This window comes from Tachyglossus aculeatus, assembly GCF_015852505.1.
Source record: "Tachyglossus aculeatus isolate mTacAcu1 chromosome 12 unlocalized genomic scaffold, mTacAcu1.pri SUPER_6_unloc_1, whole genome shotgun sequence".
Lineage (NCBI taxonomy): Eukaryota > Metazoa > Chordata > Mammalia > Monotremata > Tachyglossidae > Tachyglossus > Tachyglossus aculeatus.
This window is the reverse complement of record NW_024044828.1, coordinates 6,035,381-6,053,492: the sequence shown is the minus strand read 5'-3', so window position 1 is coordinate 6,053,492 and position 18,112 is coordinate 6,035,381. Positions and strand designations below refer to the sequence as shown.

The 18,112-nt window shown below is 39.0% G+C and overlaps 1 protein-coding gene across 1 annotated transcript in view; it reads left to right on the top strand.

Moving 5' to 3' along the window:
- The first annotated feature begins 1,044 nt into the window (after positions 1-1,044).
- Positions 1,045-18,112, top strand: part of GNAT3 (G protein subunit alpha transducin 3) — a 30,639-nt gene continuing 13,571 nt past the window's right edge. The window contains exons 1-3 of the mRNA XM_038741360.1: positions 1,045-1,162; positions 15,015-15,057; positions 17,161-17,302. Coding sequence (XP_038597288.1) covers positions 1,045-1,162; positions 15,015-15,057; positions 17,161-17,302 — 303 coding nt within the window. The remainder of the gene's footprint in view (positions 1,163-15,014; positions 15,058-17,160; positions 17,303-18,112) is intronic.

Sequence of the window (18,112 nt, the reverse complement as noted above, 5' to 3'; positions counted from 1 at the left end):
GGTGGGGATCAGAGGTGCCTCCAATCCATACAGGTGAAGGTCATTTTGAGCTGGACTCTCGGGATATAATCTCAGGAAAATTGCAAGACCTGATAGACTCCAGTCAGCGTTGGAGAAACTCCAAATGGTGAAGCAGCATGGTGTCATGGATAGAATATGGGCCTGGGAGTTAAAAGGACCTGCATTCTAATCCCAGGTCTGCTTGTGTCTGCCATGTTACGTTGTGCAAGTCATTTAACCTTTCTATGCCAGTTACCTCACCTGTAAAATGGGGAATGAGGCTGTGAATCCCATGTGGAACAAGGGCTGTGTCCAACCCAATTAGCTTATATCTATCCCAGAGCTTAAACAGTGCCTGGCACACAGGAAGAGCTTAACAAATACCATAAAAAAATCAAAATAATGATACTCCCCATTTTATAGATGAGGTAACTGAGCCACAGAGAAGTTAAGTGATTTGCCCAAGGTCACAGAGCAGACAGGTGGCAGAGAGGGATTAGAACCCAGGTCCTACCACCCAGCCCACACTGCTTTTAATTAATATTTAATTAAAAGTAAAAATGTCAATCCTACTGGAATGAGACACTGTACGAAGGCCTGGAGGGCAATCAAAGCAAGCATATGGGGAAAATATATATGGGAACAAAAAACACATACTCAACATTTTGTTTGTCAATGATATTGAAATGCATCCTGTCAGAAATATGGATTTCATCTAAAGAGGTCTTCAAAAATATTTTCAAAACTGGATAATATTCCCCCTCCCCTTATGTACTGCCTTTATACCAGTTTGTGTTTTAATGAGATATCTGCCTGAAGTAATTTAGTCTGATATCCTAAGGATGTGATACTGTAAACCCCATTCAGATTTGGATATTTTATCCCTGTGCACTCATAGCAGATCATAAAATAACTCTTTAGTCAAAACAGCACCTTTGGACAGGTGAGCAGAGGGGGTATTCTGGACTTCAGAATTGTGTTTGTCTGACACTGGGTGCTTGGACTACAGCTGGGCTCCAGTTTGTCATTCCCAAGAAGTAGAACATGGGGAGCAGAGTAAGTGTGGAGAGTAAGGAGTCTGCCAAGCGGTCAAGAGAACTTGAAAAGAAACTTCAGGAAGACGCAGAGCGGGATGCCAGGACGGTGAAGCTGCTGTTGTTAGGTAATATTTAAATAATTCTCCCAGATGGCACTGCTATGCCCAGTCTTACTCATTTCTATTTGTACTTTAAAATAAATGATGGTCAGGAGAGGTTGAATATGAGTCTTTTCTTTTCAAGTTGCCTTGACCGAGCTTTACCTGAACAGTTGAAATTGGTGTGTGAAGAGAGAGCTAAGTTGCTGTGGTTGCTACAGAAAGGTGACTTTTTGGAGTGCTTATTTGTGTCAATTCAGACTGATCCTACCTTGACTTAAAAGGTCTAGAATACTAGAAAAGTAGTAATAGAATAACCAGTTGCTGTTCTGTTTCTTTTTAATGTACACCCAACAATTTATTTTTTGTGCAAAATCTTGAAACCAGGAGATACAACTGTCAGTGGATCAAGAATAATCGTGATTCAGGAAGATGGAAATAAGATTATGAGCCCTTAAAATGCAGTAGTAATAATTGTGGTATTTGTTAAGTTCTTATTATGTGCCTAGGACTGGACTAAATATACGTTAATCAGGTTGGACACATTCCCAGTCAGTCCCACTTGGGGGTCACATTCTAGTTAGGAGGGAAAGTGGGTATTAAAACCTCATTTTACTGATGAGGAAACTGAGGTACAGAAAAGTTAAGTGACTTGTCCAAGGTCACACAGAAGGCAAGTGGCAGAGCTGGGATTGGACCCAGGTCCTCTGACTCCCAGGTCTTCGCTCTTTCCACAGGGTCACTCTGCTTCAATACTGAGCACTTTGTATTTTAAGGACAGATTTTCCAGAATTAATTTTGGACACATATAACACTTTAAGTATACATTCCAAATAATGTCCTACTTTTTGTACTTCATTCTAACCATTTAATAAGATTAAATAACTGCTCTTAAAAAGGCTACATTGACATAGTCCTATTATTTATAAGAAACATTTAAAGATATTGGTTTCTGCTGAAATGTCATGGAGATGCATAGAGGAAAAAATGCCTTCATGGATGCCTTTCATTGCTGTGCTGAAAAGTGCTGGGATTCATTTTAATGTATGTGATTTTTTTTCTTAAAAGGAAATGCTTTAAGATGATAAACAATGCAATACCAAGGAAAATGGGGCATTTTTTCTTTAATATTTTGTGCTTTTTAGATATAGATTCTAATGTTAAGCTCTTAGAAATAATAGAGATTCCATTCCCTGATGAATCTCTGTTAGGCCAATGCTGAAACAAAACTTTTGTCCCTTATTTGATAACCTGAGTATCTTATGCTTTTCTCATTATATCTGAGGAATCACAAATGAACCATCTGAGAGCTGTGATGAGGCAGTCACAAGATATAGAGACTACTTCCCGTGCTCAATTCAGAACACAAATATATATGGAAGAAAGGAATCCTATAAACACATACTTCTAGCATAGTCTGCTTCTTAGAAGTTTCAGAATCAATGGCTTTCAAGCTGAAAGTTTTTTTATGAGCTGGTTAACAAAGTCATTATTTTAGGTATTGCACACACTTTTAATCAAGTAGCAAGGCAAAATCTCAACCCCAATTTTTCTCAATAGGAAAATGTCAACAGGACAATAAAGAACACAGAAATCAAAGAAATCTGATATTTTGATGGTATTTATGTGCTTACTATGTATCAAGCACTATTCTAAGCACTGGGGAAGATACAAATTAATCAGAATGGACACCATCCCTTTCCCACATGGGACTCAGCCTAAGTAGGAATTGCTAATATCAGGGATTTAGTTCTTTAAGAAGCAAGAATCTTATGAACAAAATAGATAAAAGGAAAGTCATGGATTGAGGAAAACCCTGTGTTTTGATATTGAAGATAAACATAACCCTGGAACTTCATTTGAATTCCCTCTGAAACAAGATATTCATGGTCCCTGCTTCTCTCTTTTGCCTCAAAATTTGTTTTACAGAATCCCACGATTCCTTTCTTTCCCACAACAGTCAAAATAGTATGCAGTGAATCTAAGAAACTGACTATTTGAGGAATTAAACATACTAAGAGGATAAGAAACATATGGACTAGTGGATAAAGCACAGGCCTGGGATTCGAAGGACCTGGCTTCTAATTCTGGCTCTGCCACCTATCTGCTGTGTGATCTTGGGCAAGTCATTTAACTTCTCTTCTCTGCATACAATAGGTGCTGAATAAATACTATTGACTGCTGGAGGGATCCCCACCCTCTTCCTCTTTCTACTGCATCACATATGCAGTTGAGTTCTTACTTTAAACACTTAGGCACTCACCCCACCAAAGCCCTAATGTTCATATAATAATAATAATAATGGTATTTGTTAAGTGCTTAACTATGTGCAAAACACTGTTCCAAGTGCTGGGGTAGATACAAGGTAATCAAGTTGTCCCACATGGGGCTCACAGTCTTAATCCCCATTTTACAGATGAGGTAACTGAGGCACAGAGAAGTTAAGTGACTTGCCCAAAATCACACAGCTGATAAGCAGCAGAGTCAGAATTAGAACCCATGACCTCTGGCTCCCAAGCCCATGCTCTTTCCACTAATCCATACTGCTTCTCTATACTTATTTGCTTCCCTGGAACTCCTACATGAAACTCCCTCACTTTTCATATCTGACAGACCACCACTCTTCCCATCATCAAAGCCCTACTAAATTCCTATCTCCTCCAAGAAGATGGGAAGGAGCATGGCCTAGTGGATAAAACACAGGTTTAGGAGTCAGAAAAACCTGGGTTCTAATTTCATCTTTGCCACATGTCTGCTGTGTGATCTTGGGGAAGTCACTTCACTTCTCTGTGCCTCACTTACCTCATCTGTAAAATGGGAATTAAGACTGTGAGCCCCAAGTGGGACATGGACTATGTCCAACCTGATGAGCTTGTATCTACCCCAGCACTTAGTACAGTGCCTGGAACAGAGAAAGTGCTTAACAAATACCACTTTAAAAAAAAGAAGTCTTCCCTGATTAATCTCTCATCTCTCTACCCTATTCTCCTTTTACATATCATTATACTCTACTGCTTCCCCTCTTTTTAATTAAAGACTGTCTTCCCCACTAGATTGAAAGTACCTTGAGGGAAGAATCATGTCTACGAACTCTGTTATATTGTACTCTTCTAAGCTCTTAGTACAATGTTCTGCAGAGTAAGAGTGTTCAATAATACATTTGATTGATGGATTGCTGAGGTTTTCATAAGACAGTCCACTCTACATTTAATTTGGGAAGTTCGTTTCTCCCTATTACATGAACAGGGTACAGTGCTTTTGCAAATTCATAACTGTACATTAGTTAAGTACTAACTACATACCAAGCACTATTCTAAGAACTGGAGTACATACAAGATAATGAGGAGGGACAGAATCCATGTCCCACTTGGGAAACATAGTCCAAGGGAGAAGAAGTATTTAACACCCATTTGATAAATAAGGAAACTGAGGCTTAGAGAAGTTAAGTGGTTTACCCAAGGTCACATAGCAGGAGAGTGGCAGAGCTGGGATTCTAACTCAGGTTCTTCAGTTCCTGAACCAGTGCTCATTCCACTAGGCCATGATGCTCTCCTACAAAACATATCCTTTCTAAAGGCTTCCAGTTCTCTATGGCCACAGTTTCCACATTCAACCTTATGGCATCAGTCTGTTTTTATTCCTCAATACTAGATGTTAGTGAAGTTAGAGAAATAGCTTCGTTTCCTTAGAAGCCACAATTTACGACATCTGGCTGAAAGACAGAGGTCAGTGCCCCCTTATCCTCCCACACACCCCACAAGATAACCCATGTGGTCTGTCTCAAAGTCAGGGTGAGGGGACCTGATCCAAGCTTTCAGTTGGCTAGACTCACTGCCAATTAGGAGGGAAATACATATCCACTCACACAGCAGCCCAGGCCTACACATACAGGCAACACAGAAAAATCACCTAGAAAAAAGGGAGTCTTTCATTTGATCAAAACAAGACAAAAAATAGGAATTGCTACCAAGAAACACAGTAGTTACTTTTATTTGGGTTTCCAAATGTGGTTTGTGTTTTTTGTTTGTTTTTACCAGATACAGACTCAGCCATCAAGTGGTTCAATGTACCCAGTTATAAGCCTTCTGGCTCACACAGTACTAAGTGCATGGGAGGGTTTAATACAACAGATTTTGAAGACATGTTCTCTGTCCAGAACCTACAATAAGCTAAACACCTGCAGATTGACTGAAACAACTTTATGGAGCAATCTAAGTTCCAAAGCACACACAGAACACATGCCCTCTAGTCACTCTGCCATGCTTGAACCCATAAGTGGACAGTTCTGTGGCTTTCTTATTTTAATGTTTCAGAAATCTAGCATCACTACTTTCTTAATGTCTGGAGCACATACGTATTGAAGGTTCATTGGGCCAATAGATTTTGCTCTAATAGTTTACATGAAAAATTTCCAAATTAAAGTCAAATTAGTAATAATAATAATGATAATTTGCTAAGCGCTTACTATGTGCCAAGCACTATACTAAACACTGGGGTAGATGCAAAACAATCAGGTTGGACAGAGGCCTTGTCCCACTTGGGCCACACAGTCCAACTAAGAGGGAGTAGAATTTAATCTCAATTTTATAAATGAAAAAACTGAAACACAGAGAAGTTAAGATGGCCAAGATCACACAGGAGGCAAGAGGTGGAACCAGGATTAGAAAGAACCCAGGTCTTCTGACTCCTAGGCCTATGTGCTTTCCACTCGGCCATAATACTTCAATAAAATAGTAATAGAGAAGATAGTCAAAAATCAATGTCCTTTGCAAATCTTCTAAATTACTTGATTTATTCAACATGTCAGAGGAAGTACTCTTTAGCTTTGCTCTGTAATTACAGGCCACAGGCTTTAGTCCATAGATATATGCAAAGTCACAATATCCAAATAGAACTAGCAACATCCCTGGTCATTTAATTCACCCTTGAGGAACAGGACTCAACTAGAGGAGTTAATGCAAGGGTACTGACTGAAGCAGCTGAAGAGATAGCTTTTTATACCTGGCGTAAATTTGTGCTATTCCTCCTCTTGCTAATGTAATGGGTTTTATTTTGATATTTTAAAAAACTGTTCGACTCTTGTTTTATTTTAGACCTATCTTGATTTCTATCCCAATCTTGGCCTTTAGGACTGGCACTGATGGGATAAAGAGGTCAGTTAACAACCTCTCAATGAAACTGATTTCACTCAGTGGTTAAACCGGGCACATGAATCCTACTTAAAAACAGAGATGTGGAAACATTAAGAGTTTCCTTCCCATCAGAATTTCCCTACTTTATAAATTCAAAGGAATAGCTTTTTATATCTAGAAATTGAATCTGTCAAAGGCCATAGAATTGTGTTCAAGTCAATAATCTCAGGAATGTAGGGGATTTTCCAAGAGTTTGTTAACTAGTGACTGAGCCAGCTTCTCTTATGACCTTACAACACCATTTGTTATAGAAATACTCCCTTCAGAAAATAGGATTTGTTCTTCAATAAAAATAATTCTTATAACAAATTTATAAGAACTTTCCATCCAAAAATATAATTGAAAAAATCTGTTCATATTTATAAATAATCAGAAGGAATTTTTAAAAGTGCTGTCTTCTCATAGCCTTAAAGTCACACATAAAAAACTCAAACTGAAAGAGGTTCAGTATAGTCACAGCCTCTGCGATGTCCTTCAGTTTAAAAAGGGTTATCTCACCACATGAAAACATTGCTTCCTTTTAAATCAAAGACAGAATAACTACAGAGGGCTAAAGATTTTATCACAAAGAACAATCATGCATCCTAGACAGGTTAGTATGCTCAAATATGTGTCTTTAAATTTAAAACACCTTAGCTCCTCTCTAAGAATAATTCGTTCAAAAATGAGAAAGATTTGAATTGGGTAAACAATTTTGTTTGAAGCCTTCAATGTAACTAAGGTTAAGGCAGGTGAACTCAAGAATTAATTCCTATCTTGTTGAAACTGCTTCCATTTATTTTCAGTCAATCTGTGCTACATATTGTGGGAACAGTTGCAAGGTACTGTACCAGAAACCTGGTACTATCAATGACTAAAACTTTCTCAATTCAAATGAAGCTCTGTGGGCTTCATTCATTCATTCATTCATTCATTCATTCAATAGTATTTATTGAGCACTTCCTGTGTGCAGATCACTGTACTAAGCACTTGGGAAGTACAATGAAGGCAGAACCTTGGACTGTATCCTCAAACACCTCATGATCTAAAGGGAAAGAAAATGCACAATGGCAAGTTTAACTGGCTTTTATTTCCCTGTCCTTCAGGAGAAAGGGGAATTGTTTCCCTTCCTGAAGTGGAGGATTCATTTAGAGGGAAGGCCATCGACCTGAGAGACTACCTTCTGTCATGTTGGAAATCATATTTAAAAAAAAAATTATGAACTTGCTATTACTCTTTGTAAAACAATGCCCCTTTCTAAGTAATGGGTTGACAGTGATGATGCAGCTTGGCTCAGTGGAAAGAGCACGGGCCTTGGAGTCAGAGGTCGTGGGTTCAAATCCCAGCTCTGCCAATTGTCAGCTGTGTGACTTTGGGCAAGTCACTTAACTTTTCTGGGCCTCAGTTACCTCATATGTAAAATGGGGATTAAGACTGTGAGCTCCCTGTGGGACAACCTGATCACCTTGTAACCTCCCCTGCACTTAGAAAAGTGCTTTGCACATAGTAAGTGCTTAATAAATGCCATTATTATTATTATTATTATGAAGGTAATGGCATGATGATGATATTGCCTACTAGGAAATTTGACTTAAATTACTTGTTAGAAGCTTGGGTCAATTTTAATATTTTGAAATTACATTACATTTTTTTCTTAATATTATCAGTAGAGACCACATTCCTTGTAACATTAAGAAGTTGCATTAATTAATGGGACAATATTCATTCATTCAATTGTATTTATTGAGCACTTACTGTGTGCAGAGCACTATATTAAGTGCTAATTCTAATATTCCTGGCTGATGACCACAATGCAAGAAAAAAACCACTAAATGCCTGGATATCCCTCCATCTCATTCCATAAGTTAGATTCTTCTTTGATTTGATTCATTTTAATTCCAGATTCCTGGTCATCATATCCCTCATCTGTCTTCTATATAAGCTCATCCTCTAGACTGTAAACTCACTGTGGTCAGGGTATGTGTCTATTTGTTGTTGTATTGTATTCTCCCAAGCTCTTAGTACAGTGATCTGCACACAGTAAGCACTCAATAAATATGATTGAACAAAATGAATGAATAAATCTTCCCCTTGGAATAAAACCTAGATGGAGTTGGACAGTTCTTCTGCAATTTTATGGTTGGGGCTATTGAATCCATCTATGGCCTTTTTTTATGGTATTTGTTAAGTGCTTATTATATGGCAGGCACAGTTCTAAGCTCTAGGGTAGATACAAACTAATCAGTTTGGACACAGTCCATGTCCCACATGGGGCTCCACAGTCTTAATCCTCATTTTACAGATAACTGAAGCACAGAGAAGTTAAGTGACTTGCCCAAGGTCACACAGCAGGCCAGTGGTGGAATCAGGGCTAGAACCCAGTTCCTTCTGACTTTCAGGCCTGGGGTCTATCCACTAGGCATTGCTGCTACCCTTATTTATTTAGTGAGCCCTTACTGTGCACAGAGCACCATCCTAAGCATTTGGGAGAGTACAACACACCAGGGTTGCTCAACACATTCCTTACCCACAAGCTTACAATCTACAGAAAATTGGAAAACATTGTCCCAAGAATGCATGCCTATCAGGATAGACTCCAATCCATTAATGGGCACAGATGAATACAGCATATTAAGGAAGTGGGGATAGTCAAGCCATAAAGCTTAAAGAGAGGTTCTTCAGTCAATCAGTCAATCAATTAATGACATTTATTGGAGTGCTTACTGTATGCAAAGCACTTCGTACTAAACCCTCGGGAAAGTACAATGCAATAGAGTTGGTGGGTGTAAACTTCAAGAACACAAAAGCCATGTTAATAATAATAATGATGATGGTATTTGTTAAGCACTTACTATGTGCAAAGCACTGTTCTAAGTGCTGGGGAGGTTACGAGGTGATCAGGTTGTCCCAAGGGGGGCTCACAGTTTTAATCCCCATTTTACAGATGGGTAACTGAAGCACAGAGAAGTTAAGTGACTTGCCCAAAGTCACACAGCTGACAGTTGCCGGAGCCAGTATTTGAACCCATGACCTCTGACTGCAAAGCCCGGGCTCTTTCCACTGAGCTGCGATCACAGAAGCACCTACTGTACTGTGTAAAAGGCATGGAGACTTTGAGAATAACAAAACTTCCCCAAACGTAATTAGCTGTTTGAAACTTAGAAGTCTGCAAGTTCCATTTGCAACACTAATTATTTACAAAATTGTAATTATCCCCAAAGGAAAGCAGATGCCATCAAGTGGCTTTGCATGTTTATCATATCTTTGTTTTCCAACTGGCAGGCACAGTATTTCCCACTATAGACCCAGGGGAGTTTAGAAAACTGCTTTGCATGTAGTTGCTGTTTGTTGTGATTCATTTGCTTAAATGAATCAGCTCCATTTAAACATTATTGTATTTACAAAAAAATGCATCCAGAGTTTATTTGTAGTCTGTTCTTTAGCACTCGGCCAAAATGTGAAGCACAATTGGCAAAGTAAAAGGTACTTAATAATAATTATAGTGGCATTTATTAAGTGCTTACTATGTGCAAAGCACTGTTCTAAGCGCTGGGGAGGTTACAAGGTGATCAGGTTGTCCCACAGGGGGCTCACAACCCCTATTTTCCAGATGAGGGAACTGAGGCCCAGAGAAGTGAAGTGACTTGCCCAAAGTCACACAGCTGACAATTGGCAGAGCAGGGATTCAAACCCATGACCTCCGACTCCAAAGCCTGGGCTCTTTCCACTGAGCCACGCTGCTTCTCTGAGTATCCATATTTAAACATATATTGAGCATGTGTCATAGTTTTTTATACTAATTACATGAGATTAGAAATTCTAACATCAATCTTTTTGGACATTCAACATAATTATTCACTGAAAAATTGTGCTCATTCTTTTAACATGAAACTCTGATTTTTTTTTAATGGTGTTTGTTAACTGCTCATTACATGACAGGCAATGTGCTAAGTCCTGAGTAGATACAAGGTAATCAGGCTGGACACATTTCATGTTCCAAATAGGGCTCACAGCCTTAATCCCCATTTTACAGATGAGATAACTGACACACAGAGAAGCTAAGTGACTTGCCTAAGGTCACAAAGCAGACAAGTAACAGAGCTGGGATTAGAACCCAGGTCCTCTGATTTCCAGGCCTTTGTTCTTTCCACTAGGACACACTGCTTCTCAGCTGCTCCATATCAACCCTAGAGAACATTTTGGCTAGCTGCCCTGCAGTGCGAACCACTAGACTCGGGGTAATTGACACAGGCCTCAGAGTCAGTGGACTACTAGACTGTAAGCTCTTTGTAGGTAGGGAGTGTGTTTACCAACTCTGTTATATTGTTTTATTGTACTCTTCCAAGCTTAGTACAGTGTAAGTGCTCAATAAATATCACTGATTGATTTATTAACTTGGGGTCTAAGCTTGGCTCTGCCACTTCCCTGCTGTGACCTCGGGCAAGCATTTAACTTTTCTGGGCCTTAGTTTCCTCATCTATAAAATGGGGATTAATAAATATCTGTTCTTCGACTGTGAACCTCATATGAGACAGAAGGAATTCAGGAAACACAGTTTATTCATTGATTCGATGCCCCAGTGAGCTAGCACAGCAAGCATTTCAGATTTGGTTAAGAGAAGACTTCTTTTTTCATGTTTTCTCCAAAATCACAAGATAATAAGGAACATTTTAAGAATATGTATCATTTGAGGAAGCTGTGCTCTTAATAAAAAGTGTCATCATTGGTGACCAAGGCAACTAACTCTTACTATCTTGTTTGGAATGCTCTGAATCTGATTCTCCTCTCTGTAGTGGTGAGGAGAGAGGTTGGTGTGTGGACAGAGCAATCTCACTGTTTCCATAGCTGGAGAGAATTCCCTTCAGAAATGTGTTAAAATCTTGTAACAAATAGCACAACCTAGAGGGGTACATGGTTCCCATTTTCAGTCGGAAATACACTCTGTGCAGAGAGCTATCCTTTTTACCAGAGCTCAGCAAAGGAAATCTCTCCATGAAATAACCATGAAATATGAGCTTAACTCTTGGGGCCTTTTCTCAGATTTTTTCCTCATCTCTACTCTGTCCCATATCATGCTGAAAGTTGCCATTCTCAGCTCAGCAAATTTCACATAGCTAATTGAGAGAAGTAAAAAAGATTCTTATGTCCAGATCGACCCAGCTCTTGAAACTACTCTAGAATGCAATTTGCAAGGGAATCAATCAATCAGTCAATCGTATTTATTGAGGCCTTACCATGTGTGGGGCACTGAACTAAAAAATGCGTGGGAGAGTACAACATGATAGAGTTGGTAGAACATTCCCTTCCTACCTGGAGCTTACTGTTTAAATGAATGGTGAGTTCCAGTTACTTTCACCCCAGGACATGAAAGCACAGGCCTGGGAGCCAGAAGGATCTGAGTTCTAATCCCAGCTCCGCCACTTGTTGGCTTTGTGACGTTGGGGAAGTCACTTCACTTCTCTGGGTCTCAGTTCCCTCATCTGTAAAATGGGGACTGAGACTATGAGTCCCATCTGGGAAAGGGACTGTGTCCAACCCAAATTACTTGTATTCACCTCAGCACTTGGTACAGTCCTTGGCACATAGTAAACACTTAACAAATTCCACAATTACTATTATAATTATTAGCCTAATACAAATGACAATCTGTAATGGGACTCAGATCTATACAATTCCCTTTCCTCATATATAATTAAAAACTTTAACCTCGAAATTTACCCCTCAGTCTAACTCCATACTCTGCCCCCCAATTTTATGGCCTAGAGGGTAAAAACCATTGGATAAGAAGCAGCCAAGGCATGGCAGCAGCAATGGGTGAGCAGTGACTTCCACAACATTGGGGGCCCAAAAATATATGTTTCAAAAATAGAGTTAAAGTAGAGGGAAGCTATGAAGGGATCAGGAGCTAGGAAACTAACAGGGATGGGATGTTACAGGCTAGAAAGGATGGAAAGGACCTATTTTTTTAATGGTATTTGTTAACTTCTTACTCTGTGCCAGGCACTGTAACTTCTTACTCTGTGCCACGCACTGTACTAAGCACTGGGTTAGATACAAGCTATTCAGGTTCGACACAGTCCATGTCCCACGCGGGGCTATCTTAATCCCCATTTTACAGATGTGGTAACTGAAGTACATGGAAGTTAAATGACTTACACAAAGTCCCACAAACAAATCCTCTGACTCCTAGACGTGCTCATTCCACTAACCCACACTATCAATCAATCAATCAATCAATCGTATTTATTGAGCGCTTACTGTGTGCAGAGCACTGTACTAAGCGCTTGGGAAGTACAAGTTGGCAACATATAGCGACGGTCCCTACCCAACAGTGGGCTCACAGTTTAGAAGTGGGAGACAGAGAACATTACTATTTCTCTGGCAAATTAGCTCTAGTGATGATCCAAACCTTAACTGCTTGAAGTGGAAGTCATTTCCATATGGCTGATGAGGAAGCATACTGACCTGAAAACATGACAGGATCTGTATCTTTACCCGGGACTGAAGGTAAAGTTGGAACTCTATATTTACAAGAAAAGGGATCTCTGCCAATTGATTTGAGCTGTATTTCAACACGTTACAGATTAGATTTGACATGATCTATTCCCCTTTCCCATCTCTCAGATCAGAATTCATTTCAATCTGAAAAAAAGGACTATGAACTGGAGGAAAGCTTATAGGCTTGGGAGACAGGAGATCCAGATTCTAATCATTCATTCATTCATTCAATCGTATTTATTGAGTGCTTACTGTGTGCAGACCACTGTACTAAGCGCTTCGCAAGTACAAGTTGGCAACATATACAGATGGTCCCTACCCAACAGCGGGCTCACAGTCTAGAAAGGGGAGACAGACAACAAAACAAAACAAAACATATTAACAAAATAAAATAAATAGAATAGTAAATATGTACAAATAAAATAGAGTAATAAATCTGTACAAGCATATATACAGGTGCTGTTGGGAGGGGAAGGAGGTAGGGTGGGGGGAGGGAGAGAGGAATGGGGGCTCAATCTGGGAAGGCATCCTGGAGGAGGTGAGCTCTCAGTAGGGCTTTGAAGGGAGGAAGAAAGCTAGCTTGGCGGATGTGCAGAGGGAGGGCATTCCAGGCCAGAGGGAGGACGTGGGCCGGGGTCGACGGCGGGACAGGCAAGAATGGGGCACAATGAGGAGGCTAGCGGCAGAGGAGCGGAGGGTGTGGGCTGGGCTGTAGAAGGAAAGAAGGGAGGTGAGGTAGCACTGGCTTGCTATGTGATCTTGAATAAGTCATTTAATTTCCTGTGCCTCAAGTTCCTCATCCGGGAAATGGGACAATATGCCTGTTCTTCCTCCCTCTCAGACTGTCAGTTCCATTTAGAAAGAGACTGCGTCCAATCTGATTATCTATATCTACCTCACCACTTAATACATAGCAAATACTTAATAAATGCCATAAGTATTAATGTAATTTATCTTTAACAAAATTTATGTCAACGATTATTTATTAAACACCAACAGGATAGGTAGTACACTTCAAAATGCCAATGAAGACTAAAGTCCTTGGATGAACATTTCATTCTACTGGTCTTCAGAGTCAGATTTCCGGTGACTATCATCCATTAGATATTCAAGAATGAGGACTGAATATCCTACACTTTGATACTTTGATCTTACACTTACACTTTACACTTTGATTTTAAAGGAATAGAGTAGACATATTCCCAAAGAAAACCTGGTCCCAGTGCAGAGCTCAAGCATTTCTCACAGTTGCAATAAATAAACAAGAAAAACAAGGGTTTTCTAAATATAGCTGAACTCTCAGAAAATCAGCTATGATCTCACAAATGCAGTGTTTTATTTTTCCAGATGAGGGAAATCAGCATTTTTAACATGGCCTGGAATTCTGATCCTTATATCAACCATGATAAAGATACTATGTAATGTTATGCACAGTTATCTTCCATTATTTTTATTGAGGAGTTAGAAAAATGCAGGTAGAAATGACTTATACTTCCCAGAATGTCTTTTTATATTATATAATTAATTTCTAATGCAAAATGAAACATTAAAAAAAGTCATGCTTAGTGAAACCCAGGTTTATTCTTCTTTCATCATCATCATCATCATCCTTCTTATCCCCATCATTATTATATTCACCATCATTGTTATCATTATCTTTTTCAATTTCATTAACAGCATTTATTGAATGCTCCAACTGATTGAACACAGTACTCAAAGCATGAAACCACAGAGAAGAAATAAAAAGACCTTGCTAGAATTCAAGATCCTTCCAGAGAAGCATCATGTCTACTAACTCTATTGTACTTTCCCCAGTGCTTAGTTAGGTGTTCTGCACAGAGGAAGTGCTCATTCTGTTTGCCTTTGAGGAGTTTACTAATTAGGTAGATGTAAAGACATCAACTGATGAAACAGCAGAGCCTAAGACATATAGAATACACAAGAGATTACATGAATGAGTAATGAATACACAGTACTTACGTACATATCATTAAATCATATATTATAAATTATTGATTCATATCAATGTCCCCCAGTCCCTCATCTTGTCAGGGGCTGATTCTTTGATGGTTTCATTTTACCTGTTTTAGTAAATACCTTCTGGATATTTCTTAGGCACTTGCTGTGTGCTGAGCATTGTGCTAAGCAATTTCCTCTACTATCCCTTGGTCTTTAAGTAGCACCACTGATAACAACTGTTCTTTTTTCAGGAGCTGGAGAATCTGGGAAAAGCACCATTGTGAAGCAAATGAAGTAGGTACACTTCAATTATTCCATTTTGCTCAATTTCCTTACAAACTGGACATTTAGACATTAGACAATCTTCTCCCAGTTTTCCCTTCCACCACTACCTTGAGTTACCCAAAACACCTGCAGTGGATAATCGATCAATCATATTTATTAAGTGCTTACTGTGTGCAGAACACTGCACTAAACACTTGGGAGAGTACAATAAAACTGAGTTGGTACACACATGCCCTACCCACAATGAACTTAGAGCAGATAAAACAATGGATTAAATCATGGTTGGTAAAATCAAAAGCTCGTGGGAGAAAGAGGGTAAAGTTAAGAAGATTTGTGGTTGAAAATAAAAAAAAATACTAGCAGTTACAAAGCTGTATGTATGTAGTAAAAGGAAAACCATTCATAATAACTGTTCAGTGCTTGGTTCAAAATACTGGGTATTTGCATTCTCATAAGTCTTGCACTGAGAGTGAGTCAAAACAGTAGGAATGATTGTGGCATTTGCTGAGCACTATTGCATCCCACGTACTATACTAAACACTGAGGCAGATATAAGATAACCAGATTAGACACAGTCCATTTTTGAACACTGTCCATTAATGAACACAGCCCATTAATGAACAGAAGTTCACTAGTGTTCCACAGAAAACTGAATTTTAGCAGTAAACAGTTACAATTTAGTTCTCTGTATGCTGTTAATTGACTTCTGATGGAGTGGAGCCCAGAAGTAATCCATCAATCATTGGTCTTTATTGAGCACTTATTTTATACAGAGCAATGTACTAAATAATAATAATAATAATAGTATTTGTTAAGCACTTACCATGTGCCAGACACTGAACTAAGCACTGGAATGGATACAAGCAAATCGGGTAGGACACAGTCCCTGTCCCACATGGGGCTCATAGTCTCAATCCCCATTTTACAGATGAGGTAACTGAGGCCTATAGAAGTGAAGTGACTTGCCCAAGCTCACACAGCAGACAAGTGGAGGAGCCAGAATTAGAACCCATGACCTTCTGACTTCCAGAAGTGCTGTATCCATTACATCATGCTGCTTCTCAATACCACTAAATGCAGCTATTAAATGCTTGGGCTGGTATAACAGAGTTAATAAGCATGATCCCCAAACTCAAGGATCTAACAATCTAGCAAGGAAAATAGACTCTAAAGTAAATTACAGGTAAGGCAAAGGAACAGAGTTTAAAGATATATAATTAAGTACTCAGTAGGTTGAGGATGGGTAAGGCTACAAACATTGCTCCTGCCATGAATATTATCTCTCCTTCACCAAAAAAACAAAAAAAAAAACACCCCTCCATCTCCCACAATCCTCCTTCATCCATTAAAATAAGGTTTGTGAAATTTGTCTGGGTACAAAAATATCTCATTGCATAACTCGTTCCTAGAGTCAACTGGAGAAAGTTTAACCAAAAAATGGTTAATTCTCTCCCTGAGTGTGCTATAATTATAAGACCAATGCATCCACATGCCCACATATTAAACAAAAACAAAGGACTTAACAACAGAACCCAAGTGAATGTTTTTGTCAAGACCAAAGACAAACACATAACATTTAAAATTGGAAGCACACGTACACATATACTTTCCAAAATATCTTGACTGTTGGGATAAGGAATAATCTATTGCACTTATTTCCTGTAGGTATTGTACTACCCATTACTGTAAATGCTTCACTATCCATGCCTTTTTTTAGAATCACCAAGTCATTGGCAGAAGATTTCAGTGCAAATTTCCATTATTTCCTACTTTCAAATGGGTTGTTTATACAGACGTCTACCACAAGGGTGTATAGTCTTTTCAGCATCCCCCTCAGATAAGACTGGGAAGTTCACAAACAAAAGTGTTTTAAAACAAATAATTTAAAAAAATTATGAATTGGGTCAGAGATGGTATTATCCCCATTTGAATTGATACCCCTGGTAAGTTCTGATACCAATGATTTTTTTGAAAGAAAACTCCAAGTTTAGGACAGGGTTCTGCACATAAAGTAAATACCAGTAAATCAGTAAATAACACCGATTGATTGAATAAAACTCCTTCTTTAAAGTGTATAAAAGTCATAAAATCTTTTCTCTGATTAAATGACAGGATTATCCATAAGAATGGCTACACAGAGCAAGAATGCATGGAGTACAAAGCAGTTGTTTACAGCAATACACTGCAATCTATTTTGGCGATCACGAAGGCCATGACAACATTAGGAATTGAATATGGAAATCCCCAAAGTGCAGTGAGTATGAAGTGGGAAGAAAATGTTGGCCTTACTTCATTGTTCATCGTTATCATCTTTATCAATATTTGTTGAGTGATTATAGTGTGCAGAGATTACAATGTGAGAAGGAGCGGGGACTAGTAGATAGAGCACATCCCTAGAAGTCAGAAGGACTTGGGTTCTAATTTGAGCTCCACCTCTTTCCTACTGTGTGACCTTGGGCAAGTTACTTCATTTCTCTGTGCTTCAGTTACCTCATTTGTAAAACGGGAATTAAGACTGTGAGCTCCATATGGGACAGGGAATGCGTCCAACATGATTAGCTTATATCTATCCTAGAATTTAGTACAGTGCCTGGCACATAGAAAGTGCTTAACACATGCCATTAAAAAAAAACCTCTCTTAGACTCTTGTAAATGCAATAGAGTTGTCAGTTCATGCCCTCAAGGAGTTTATAGTCTACTGGGTCAGAAACTATTAATCAATCAATCAGTGGCATTTATTGAGTGCTGAAAATGTGCAGAACAACACTAATGATAAGTGGTATTTGTTAAACACTATGTGTGAGGCACTGTTCTAAGCACTGGGGTGGGTACAAGCAAATCAGGTTGGGCACAGTCCCTATTCCGCGTGAGGCTCACAGTCTTAATCCCCATTTTACGGATGAGATAACTGAGTCATAGAGAAGTTAAATGACATGTCCAAGGTCACATAGCATTCACATGGTGAAAGTAGGATTAGAACCCACATCCTTCTGACTCCCAGGCCTGTGCTAGGAATAGTGGATACAGCTTAGAATGCCATACTAAGTGCTTGAGAAAGTACAAT